General features: G+C 34.9%; 1 protein-coding gene across 2 annotated transcripts in view; it reads left to right on the top strand.

Moving 5' to 3' along the window:
• Positions 1 to 12566, top strand: part of ssp3 (SCAPER domain-containing protein short spindle 3) — a 522155-nt gene that overhangs the window by 508153 nt on the left and 1436 nt on the right. For both annotated transcript variants that reach the window (XM_081747551.1, XM_081747559.1), the window contains one exon: positions 8105 to 8275. In XM_081747551.1, coding sequence (XP_081603677.1) covers positions 8105 to 8275 — 171 coding nt within the window. The remainder of the gene's footprint in view (positions 1 to 8104; positions 8276 to 12566) is intronic.

Here is a 12566-nt window from a genome sequence, read left to right as displayed (position 1 = left end):
GATAACATACCGGCTCCCTGACGCCACTCCGTTCTGTTGCAATGAACTAAGGGGTGGGAAACGAGTTTATGGTGAAGCAGTGACATTCTTGTCGAAAGAGCGACAATGCATGAAGAGACGTATCTAGCCATAATTTCCGTGAAGGCCGCCAACACACTGATGTCATTCCACCACTTCTAGTCTCCATCTTGACTTGATACATACATCTTTCGAATTTTTTTATTTTTCTTTTCGTAAGTAAATATATTTTACATGTCAATTGCACAGTATTTAGGTACATTTGCTTATCTTGTTGAAACGTACACCGGTTTATATTGCAGATTTTTTTCCCTTAGAACTGGAATTTCCAACAGGATTTCATGAAAGTAAATTTATAAATAATTTTATTCATTATATATATATATATATATATATATATATATATATATATATATATATATAGAGAGAGAGAGAGAGAGAGAGAGAGAGAGAGAGAGAGAATACTGGCTATGGTTGCCAGACCAAAAAATGGTAAAAAATAGTTGTATTCTTTTCCAAATGAACCAAATCTTTCCCTCCTGGATAATAAATGTTAGGAAAATAATAGTATATGGCTGTTATTATAAAAATAAAATATTGCTTATCTTTATACATTAGCTTTTGTATTAAAATATTTGGAACTTAAATTTTGTTAAATTAATAACAGGATTCTCCGTCGCTCTTAAAATTAGTTAAATTTCCAAGCATGACAAATCACTAGATTATTACCATTTTTATTTTTGTTATACTCTAATACCGTTAATAATACTTCAATATGGTTACAGAAAAGAATAAATGAAATCTGAGTTTTACGTTCCACTGCTAAAGGAGACGGTGATGATGAGAAATGAATGAAATAGTGGAATGAAAAAAGTGAGAGGAAACGGGAGAACCCTGAGAAAATCCAACTCTCACACACGGTGTTTGTCCACCAAAGTCCACTTGGCGCAAGCTGGATCGAACCAAGACATCATGCACCATGTGAATGCTCTATCACTGAGCCACCACGCCCCCACAGAAAAAAGAAATTAATTTGCAAGGGGAATATGAATAGGTTAGTTGCTAGGATTGAAATTTATCTTCCCTTTTACATCGAGACTATATGAACCGTGGAACGTACGATTTTTGTGGGATTCGAACCATATAAGCCCCTACCGGGAATCGAACCCAAATCTTTCGCGACGGAAGCATGTACACTAACCATATAGACACGAGGAAGGGAATAAATGTATGATTTCATTCGCCAATTTGAAACGATCATAAAAATGAACATACCTAAAATACTATTTAAGTCTAAGTAAAAGTACTTATTTCACCAACGGTAGTCTCCAGGATGTTTGTAGTGGAGCCTTTAAAATTTTATAAAATAGCTAGTTATCATGAAGCATATTTAACAAAAGCGACACCGGCAGAGACATCTTTTTTTTCTTTCTTTTTTCTTTTCTTTTCTTTTCTTTTTCTTTTTCTTTTTTTTAACTATTGATAAGCGTTGTATACTGTATACATAGGTAGTTTGTGAAGTAAGACTCCAGCCATGAGTAATTTTTAAACAGTCAGAATTAAATAAATTTAAATGGGCTGAAGGTAAAGTAATCTATACACGTCTTACATCGTGACATTTTGCTGGACGTATACTTGTTATCTACTTCGTTTAAAAAGAAATTTAGAGAATTGTTATTGTGTACTATCATTTACTACTGCTTTTTGAAGGAAAATTATGATTTCTTTCACAACTAAATGATCAGTCTTCTTCGCTTCGGTCCGGGAAAGCCGGGTTCGATTCCCAGTGTAAAACATGTGGTTCAGATTCCACGTTAAGCTAGAAGTTTCCATCTCATAGGTTGGTGCTGGAAAGGAACGTTCAAGTTCATCAGAAGAAACTGGATTATAATAGTTTGTCAAATTTCTTTAAGAAGTCGATGATAATTTTGTAAATGATTATTGAAGTTGTTTCTTACCTAATTCTTGCTTAAACAAACGAATTTAGTAATCAATAACTAAAATTATAAACACATGTTTAATTATTTAGAAAGAAAAGCGTAATTATGAAATGTCGTTAACCTTTAAAATTTTCGAAATATGGACAAATGATTACACTGCTCAACAACAAAATTTTTTATCTTAAAGTTTTTACATTTACCGAATGATTTTGACGTGCTAATTTACGAATCTGGTATTAGTTTTCCTCAAATGTCGATTGTTTGGAAGGAATTTTACAAAATCGTCTTTGTTCAAGAACACCATTTTAGAGGAAGAATTTCAGCCTTTACTTCGGCTGTCTATAGTTGGCAACACAGAACAAACTCTTGTGGATTAATTAGCAAGTTCCGTTTCGTTCTATGATTACAAATTTTGAATACAGCATTTATTTTGAATGAAAATAACTGTCTAGAAAAATATAATTTCTTATTTTTCCCCTTACTTTTACAAAAAATATTAACTTTTACTTAAGTAAAGTCAGTAAATTTCTATATGACTCCACTTGGATAGCCAGCTGCATACAGTATTGAGTAACTATAGTGGTTACTATATTACATCAGTGGCATTTGATTTAATTTCACTAGGTGCTGTGTGGAAGATAAAATGTCTACAAATAGGCGTTGTAAAATGTCAGTATACTCATTTTGTTATGTTTGTGGTATTACATAAGCCCCAAACAACTTAAACACAACATTGTGCTTGAAACAAAGTTCTGTGTTGCATATGAAGCTTACTTTGAGTGCTTGTAGGTGATCAAGACAAACATTGGGCCCCGCATGTGTGTTGCGGTAATTGCCACTCTACATTAGAAGGTTGGTTACGGGGAACCAGAAAGTGTATGCCATTTGCTATTCCTCGAATTTGGAGAGAGCCTACTAATCACCATAATGACTGCTACTTCTGTTCAGTTGACGTGACACACTATAAAAAGAGAAAGAATAGGAGAAAAATAGAATACTCCAGTTTACCTTCATACATTGCTCCAATTCCACACAGTGACGAACTTCCTGTACTCAAACCACCAGAGATATTGTCATCGGAAGAAGAGCCAGAGGAATCTTCCGATCTTGATATTAGTTTTTCGCATGAACCAGGGGAAAGGAACATTTGCTTAATCAGCAAAAACTTGATGACTTGATAAGAGATTTAGATCTTCCCAAATCAAAGGCAGAACTTCTTGCTTCACGTTTAAATAAGTGAAATTTTCTCCTTACAACATGTAAAATATCAAAATATAGAAAAAGACATAAGACTTTTTCACAATTCTTCAAAATGGAAGGAAGTTTGTGTTATTGCCATGACGTTAGTGGTCTATTTGAAGCTATCGGTTTCCCACATCAACCAGAGGAGTGGCGTCTTTTCATACACAGTTCATCTAGAAGTTTGAAGGCAGTTCTTCTGCACAATGGAAATGTGAATCATTCTGTACCAGTTGCACACTTAGTCCACATGAAGGAAGACTACGAAAACGTGAAATTATTGTTGGAAAAGATTGAGTACCAAAAATATAAATGGGATATTTGTGGAGATATTAAGATGATCGGTTTTCTTTTAGGCTTGCAGAGTGGCAATACTAAATATTCACGTTTTCTTTGCCTTTGGGATAGCAGAGCTACTGACCGTCATTATACACTCAAAGTGTGGCCAGAAAGGAAACATTTACTTCCTGGCACTCACAATGTCATACATGAACCTTTAGTTGAAAGAGAAAAAAATCTAAAATTAGGACTTGTAAAACAGTTTGTTAGATCATTAGATCCACATTCTGCAGCTCTTTCTTACATAAGACAAATGTTTCCACAGTTAACTGACGCTAAAATCACAGCTGGCGTATTTACTGGTCCACAGATACGTGTGATGCTTTAACTTCAGTATAGAATGACTCAAGAGCAAAGAAGTGCTTGGAAAGCTTTAAGGGCGGTAGTGCAAGGTTTTCTTGGTAAAAATAGGAGTGAAAATTATAGGGAGTTAATAGATTCTTTGATTGACCTATATCGCAATTTGGGTTGTAGAATGTTGTTGAAATTGCTTTTTCTTTTTTGTTGTTTTTTTTTTTTCATCTTGATTTTTTCCGTCCAAATTTAGCAGATGAGTGAAGAACATGGTGAACGCTTTCAAGATATTAAACAAATGGAAAGAAGATACCAAGGGCGCTGGGACACCGCGATGATGGGAGATTACATTTGGACATTGATTTCTGATGACATCAGCTTCGCACAAGCAAAAAAGCAAGCATGCTCATTTTTAAAATGTTCTGCATTATGTGCTTGTAGTGAAAGTGGATATATTTTTGCTAAGTTTTTTTTATTATTATTATTATTTTGTACGCTGTATTCGTACTCCATAGTGACTAAGTTAATTCTGCATAAAGATAGCAATTAGCTCTAAATTTCTCGATAAAAATCAAAACCGGGCCCAAACTGCTACTTATATAGACTAGCCATTTAATATTCACTTCTTCTGCGTACGAAAAGTGTTAGAAATGTAATATATTTTAGTCGAAGATAGAGGTTAAGAACTACCATACGGAAATGAAAAATGACTTTTTTCATTTTTCTTTGTCGAGTTCCAGTTGATTTCATAACCAAATTTCTAATTTTGTCCCCAACATTTTGTGTCGTCTCGTGAATACCAATTTAAAACTTACAGAATCAATTTCTGATTTAAAAAAAAAATCTGATGTAATTTGACTAACTACGAACAGTGTTGCTAACTCCAGAAATAAAAAAACACCGTGTGCGTGGGTTTTCTCGGGGTTCTCCCGTTTCCTCCCACTTTCTTCATTCCACCATTTCGTTCATTACTCATCACCACCGTCTCCTTTAGCCTAACCGGCATAATTGTGGGACGTAAAACTCAAAGATTTCATTTCATTTTTCCAGAAATAAAAAAATACTTAATTTTGAGGAAAAATTAAGAATTTTCTCAAAATTTGTTGAATAAATTTCGCATGTAATATTGCAAATAAACTTACACAGTTAAAAGTCTGTTCCTTTGCTTAAAAAGCAAGGCATAACCGGTTGTGTTAGGGCGACAAATTACCCGATTTCTAAGGGCTAAAGACGAATTTTAAGGCAATTTCTGACATTTCGAAAAACTAATGTTATGCACGTTATTAGTACCACCCAACGATATTAAAAAAAGAAAAGAAATCAGATAAACATAAAGTTGGTCAAAATTTGTTACCAGTGTTATAATAATCAACCGCCATTTACCCCCTCTGACGTCGAATTCCTAAAATTATTTCTTCACTGATACCCTACGTCACAAATGCTATGTAGTGTCCAAATGTCAAGGTTCTTTCGTAAGCAGTTGGTCTACGCGTTGATAAGTTAGTCAGTCATTACTTTTTTTTTTTTTTTTTTACATACTTATAGAGATTAAAATTGCAGAATTAACAAATTTGTTTAAGAAACACGACGTGTTAATTGCCACAGAATCAAAATCCATCATTGGGTTATGCCTTGTGTTAAAAAAATTATACTGCTGCTGCGCACTGGCCGGGTTTAGGTGGGGCAGCTGCGCTATTTCTGTGGGCGAGGTCTATACTGCTTCCTGTTGGTCGGGCCGATTAATTGCAATACTTTATTAATTTTCGTTAAACGATAATTGCAATAAAGCGAAATGTTGAGATCTGTGTGCACGCAGGTGGAATGAAAGATATTACAAACAATGCAATATTTACAGTTGGTGTTACTTAGCAGCGGCTTGCTTATCCAGTTCCTCCAAAACTTTCCAATCCCGGGTTGGATTATGCCAACATTTGACCCGTGCTTGTCTTTGTTGTACTGTGACAACCAAATAAGTCAGGATTGTTATAATCCAGCTTCATATTGTTTTTCCATCTTCCACCCAAAAACTTATCTCTAACTTTTGTACAAGTATTGTCTATGCACCCTCGCCGCTGGTGTAGTGACTAGCGCGTGTGCTCTTGATGCATGTGGTCCTGGGTTCGATTCCTAGTGAAAAAGCGTGAGAAACTTTGAACTTTGAATTCTGATTTCACCTTACGCTGTTGCTCCACGTCTTCCTCGGTCCTGGAAAAGGATTGTGAACTTAACAAACTAACAATATTTTCTATGCGAGAGATGTGTGTGTCTACATTAAATATTTTGATCTTGTTATCCATATGCTGTTCAGTGACTTGCGCATAATTTGACCTTTCTGTTATTGAGTCACCATTTTTTATTCTTAATATTTTTTGTAGGACGTAAAACTTAGATTCATTTTCTTAATATTTTCTCAAATCGATTTTATTTTTATAAGTAGTATTTTGATGTAATAGCCTTGCAAGAAATTGTAAAGAAAATTAACGGTAACAAGATATTTGTATAATAAAACAATCCACCACACATTTATTTCTCGTGTGTCTAATATCAATAAGAATGTTCAGGTGTAGGTTTATTGGATGAGATTAAATTAAAGATAAAATGGACATGTTAGGTGACGATACGTAGATACATCATAGATGCTAAGTTTCAGACACAATTTTTCACTCAAGACAAGCGTTTCATTTTCAGTAGTAGAGTTTCGAAATATGCTCCATTATTTTCTGTATGTCTATAATATGTAAGTAACACCTTGCGTAACGCGATTAGCTGGTTCCACGCCGCACAAAACCACGTTGTTCGAAATCTACTGTGGTAAATTCGTTGCTGTAGATATACCACATTGACTTGACACCTGTCTTCCATTCCAATCGCAACTATCGGCTGAAGGAATTCCACACTCATTCGCCATGCGCTGTCTCGCTTAGCAACAGCTGAACCCTTATTGGCTCAACGCGTGGGGTGAGCTTTAATTCGCATTTTTATTCCACGGATGAAGACATTTTGGCAGCACTCTAGTTCGTAGATATGTGAAATAATAAAAGACCGCGTTATGCAAGGTATTCCTATACTGTAAATTAATACATACATTTTATTAAGAGCAGCCTTGTAACTAATTGGTTATTATTTCGCTTTGGGTGGTTCAGTTACCAGTTTAAATGCGTGGTTCGGATTCTGCGTCAATCTCATAATAAACAAACGTTTGTTAGTTGATGTACAGTATTTTACCCTATGAGTATCAGGCAGACCTTTAGTTGATATGGACGAAACAAGAAATAACAGTCAGGAGGTTAAATTCGGAAAGTCAAGGTAACTAGCTAAAATGAGCCTTAGTGCAATTAGTTATTATTATTATTATTATTATTATTATTATTATTATTATTATTATTATTATTATTATTATTATTATTATTATTATTATTATTAATCGTGGAATACATCAGTGAGCGTGTTTCAATATATTTCCAGTTGTTTCTGGGATTTTTATGCATTATCGTGTAAAAATGAAAACTTTCAGTTTAACGTCCCACCATTATACCCTGTAGGCCAAGGAAGACAATGATTAAAGCAAATGAATGATGGAAGAATTGGTGGAATGAGAAAATGGTAGTAAATGGGAGTACCCCCGAGAAAACCCACGGACACGATGTGGTCTACTACAAACGTACTTAGTCAGACATCGAACCATGGGCTCCACGCACCAGAGGTAAGCGCTCTACCTCCGAGCCATCGTGCTCCCCCCTTCCTTGCACTATGGTATGTTATGAAAGATTTCAGTACTGAAGTTCTTAATTTTACATAGAACGATGTGTTACTTCAGTAGTCCTAAATAGTTCTGTTTTACAACCATGTTCTGAAACACCTGAAAATCGAATCATTTTTTAATAGTTGTGTACTTCCACACATAGCTGTACAACAAAGATCTCATTAGAACGAAGAATATATGTCTACATTGGCAGTAATCCTTCGTATGGATAAGAATATAGAGGTTCTGAAAGATATGTGCCTGTACATTTACCTTCGACTTCAGAATAAATATTATTTTGTGATAACAGTACATGGCATAAATTAAGTAGAATTAAGGTAACTTTCCTCTTCTCTTGCAATCAGTTCCGGTGTACGATTGTATATTACCGGGGTAATTACTTTTTAACATAAGGAAGAGCAAACATATTATTATACAAACTTTTTAATGTATCTTATCAACTTACTGTTTGAAACATTGTCGTTATTGAAATAAACTATATATATAATTTATTTTCTGTCTTATTTTTCAGACCATGATCCAATCCGGTTACATGCCTACAGTATTACAACAGTTATGTAATTTACCTTTTTCGTACTTTAGTGATCCTTCATTATCCAGTCATTTATTTCCTACACTTTTGGCCTGCTGTGTTGACAATGCAGAAAATAGGGCAATTTTGGAGCAAGAAGTCAGCTACGAGGTAAGTTTCTTCGCTGTACAGACATGTTTCATTTTAAAACAAGTGTTAAAGAGCCTCACCCAAAGAATTATTTGGTAATAACATGACGGTAACAAGATAAATTTCATACATGACGGTAACAAGATAAATTTCATATTTCAAAAGTTTTATTACAGAAAGTACGTAACATAATCACAAAAGATTATACTTTCCCATTTCTTGGGCAGATATCGACTTTTATCGGCGTTTATCATGTGGTTCACCTGGATTTTCATGTGTAACGATGTCATATCTAAAAGCAATGTAATATGAGGACTAGTTAGTAAAAAAATAGAGTTAATTTATTACCAAATGCAGTACATTAGTTCAGAGAGATTTGCCGATTTTGGAGTGCGTTCCAGAATACATCCTTCGATATGACAACCCCAAACAAGTCAAAATTTTTATCTCTTGTTTCAGTTTGATGTGAGGGAACCAATAAAGAAAAAAAAAAGTTACACAAAAAGATCAGAGCTGTATGGAGGGTAATATAACCAAATATTAATGCACAACATCCACGTGTAAGTAGTTTCAGGTCACACCGTGTGCAAATAAGTGACATGTGAAAGTGTTCGTAGAGAACTTGTGCTACATGTCTAACATATACATAGTTACCTTATGATTCAAAAACAATGGAGGCATCATTGTTGATCGTTGCCTTGTTTCACTTCACTGCTGTAATCAGAGCGCCTGGATTGGTTATTTTGTCGAAATATTGCCTTTATTAACTTCTCTGAACCATCGAAATGCGGTTAATTCTGCCTTAGAAATAATGGTACTATCATTATTACTTACACGACTAGCCTCGAAAAGTAAACAGGCGTTAGTTAATTGTGAGCAACTTATATGAACTAGCATAAATTCTGATTTAAAATGCAGTCCTCCTTGATAAAATTTCTGTTCCTGATACATTCTTAAGTTAATGATTACAAACTTCCCTCTTAAAAAGACACGAATTTTGATTAAAATTAATAGTTTTCAGTTTCAGTGGAAAGGATTCTTTTCTGCGGCAGTTTTCTTCAAGGAATCTTGTCTTTTTATTCAGATTTTTTCTACAGTAACTGCTTCATCAGTTGGTGGCTGATTGTTCCAAGTCAATTTGAAAGAAAGATGCACAACTCAGGAACAATACTAAAAGGAAAGGCAATAAAATGAAAGAAAGAACTATCAAACATCATAAATCTTATTTATAGTTGTTCGTCTGTTACTTCCATATTTAAAAACCCATTTTTTATGTTTGTTTTTGATTGTTTTTGTATTTCTGGCTTCATGGAACCTGTTATTTTAATCCTTAAAGGCGAAAATCTTCGTATATGCATCAGTAACTGAGTTTAAGCTTTCTGTAAGTTGCGTAGATCAGTATTTAATTATGATTTTGCAGTTTCGTGAATTAAAAAAGATCAGGGATACAGATAATCACTTGCCCGTCCATCGGTGCGGGCGAGTATTTAATATCATACCGAAGGTAAGTAAATGATTTCTATTGTTGGATGTGGGCTAGTAAAATTTTGTTGCTTATTTGCATACTGTTTCAATGTCATATACTATGTTATGGAATTTAACACCTATATATGCCTCTGTCATATTTATTTTTATTTACTTATTTTTATCTACTTATAAAAACAGAATCATTATTTAGTTTTTCTTCTTATTTGAACACAAGCAAATAAATACAAGTAATGTATGATCGGATCGATATTCTGTAATGCAAATAACTCCAATATAATATATTTCCAGTATCAGTTCATGTAGGTCTACTTCTCACATGGCTTCGATGTGTAAAAGATAGATAGAACTATCTATCTATTTATTCTTGAAACCACGAGCGATAGCATTCTGATCTTTGTTCGAAAGTTAAGGAGTTATTCCTTTCCAAAGAAATTACAGTCGAAATGGTTGTTGATATGATACCGGTAGTTCCAAACATACAAGAAATATACATCGTACTTTCCTTACCACAGTCTAGGTTTTAAGAAGAATACACATTCAAATTTTCAATTTTCGAGACTCCTAAGAGCTGGTGATGAGTGAATGAATTAGTTCACCTTATACAAAATCTTAAAGTATTTTAAAGTTATTCGTTACAAATTGTTTCTATGTATCGAACTTCCGAAAAATAGGTAGATATTCATTTTTGAACGTGACCATAGTTGTAAATCGATACTTTAAATGCAAGCTGTTACTCCATATATTAAACATTCCCTTTTATTTTAGGAAAATACTAGAGATGATGAAACCTTCTTAACAAAACTGCTATGTGGCTTTAAAAATATAATTATGTTTTTAGTATGTTTGAGTAATATTTGTAATTTGTACAAAAATGATTAAATATAGCGCTTCCGTTGCTGAAATGGTATAGATAGAGCAGCAATGTCTTTCCATTAACGCGTTTTCTGACCCTTTTCTCTTCGGTGAGTGTTGAACTTCATGACATGTAGTTGTAATCGAGGTGGACACGGCCTTTCGTACAGTAATCGAATAAGGAGCGCGCACTTTCCGGTGAGGGAAGCAGGGTGTGAAAACAACCGGACTGAGCAGCTTTTATTACTTCAACCCTGGATCCAACCGGATTAGGAACGGTCTTATACTGTTCTGAACGGTGAAAAGAACTAATTTAATTACCAAGGCGTTAGGGTAGAAACAAAGAAATAATCTTTGCATTTGTATTTTTATTTCACTCTCTGAAGTGATGTGGGATTATTTGTAAGCAGACTATTTTGCATCAACATCGTGAAGACTTAGCTTCCATTTATTGATAATAATTTGTTGTGCCTGTTGTAGTGATTTTATACTTTAATGCTTTTTCAATATTAATTTCATTTTTATGAATGTACTCTAATTCGTCAGAAGCCTTTGTCTTAATTCTTTGTGCTGTTTCTGTTTGATGCAGTTATATGAGCAAGAACAGTTATTCACCGGTTGATTTATGTGTACAATTTGGTTAAAAAAAACTCTCGGCCACCCACTAGAGACCTGCATGGGCCGGGCTTGGGCGGGCCGGGCTTGGGCGGGCCGACACTGTTATTTCTTTGGGCCGGGCCGGGCTTGGGCTGGCCGACACTGATTTCTCTTCAGGTCCGGCAGGGCTGGGGCCGATCAATTGCAATTCTTCAATAATTATTGACTTTCGTTGAACGATAATTGGAATAAAGCCAAACGTTGAAGAAGTGTGTCCGTGAAAAATGTTACAAAGAATGCAATAGCTATTTACAGTTTGTGTTGCTTAGCGGCTCCACTTTCACTATAGAGGATTGCGGTAAATTGAGCTCTGACCTTGACCTTCACTGAACTCAATATATAAAAAGAAGGGGTGGGAATGTTTTGCCTGTCGCTAAACAATATTATCATCTTCACTTTATGCTAAAAATCAATTAAGTTAGATTTTTGTTACAGGGAATGGAGTTTTTGTTCTCTCGATGACAGGCAAAGTTCTAGGAGGCAATGGTACCATTCGGAAGGCTAGCGTCAGTTTGTGAACCAAAGTTTAGAAAATGTTTCTGAGGGTTAGGTCAAATTTAGTACTAAATTTTGAGAAAGATTCGGGCTCGAGCTATTTTTTTTAAAAAATTATCGGGTCGGGGTCGGGCCAAAAACTTTTAAAATTTATAGGGCCCGGGCCGGGCTTGGGCCAAGAATTTTGGAAAAATTATCGGGCCGGGCCGGGCTCGGGCCGAAAATATCCAAAACTTTTCGGGCCCGGGCTGGGCCGGGCCTAGGTACGTTCGGGCTGGATTGGGCTCGGGCCGAAAAATTCGGCCCGCGCAGGTCTCTACCACCCACCTTGTCTTAAAAGGTCATATTCCGGCAAACGTACTTCAAAAATTCTAATATTTTCGCTCTAAATAAGTATCTCAACTGGCCACCTTTTAGAGGAGATGGGTGGTAAGGTTCTTTGAAAACATTGTACATTCAGAATTAACATTATTAAATATATGAATAGAGATGATAATTTATGGAAGTAATAGATATAATGTAGTGCTATAAGTAGCTAAACCAGGTTTGAATTAATGGATGAAATTCACTACTCAAGGTAAATTTTGCATGTTTGAGTTAGATTCTCTAGACATAAAAATTCTTTAGGAAGACAGTCTGTCTCTGTTATTCAGAGGCGTTCATAATCACCTTTCAGACTGGAAATGTTAGCGAATTTTTCACTCAGCTTAATGCAGTACGGAAAACTTATAATTAATTCTCTTCATCGCTTCATCTAATCTTGTTTTATTTTTTCATAAATTCCATTATTAGGCTTTTCCGTTTACTTTTGCTTTTTTTA

Source organism: Thermobia domestica, chromosome 2 (genome assembly GCF_964235325.1).
Source record: "Thermobia domestica chromosome 2, izTheDome1.hap1.1, whole genome shotgun sequence".
In the NCBI taxonomy this organism is placed as follows: Eukaryota; Metazoa; Arthropoda; class Insecta; order Zygentoma; family Lepismatidae; genus Thermobia; species Thermobia domestica.
The sequence above is the reverse complement of the archived record's forward strand: the minus strand, read 5'-3'. Positions and strand labels throughout refer to the sequence as shown.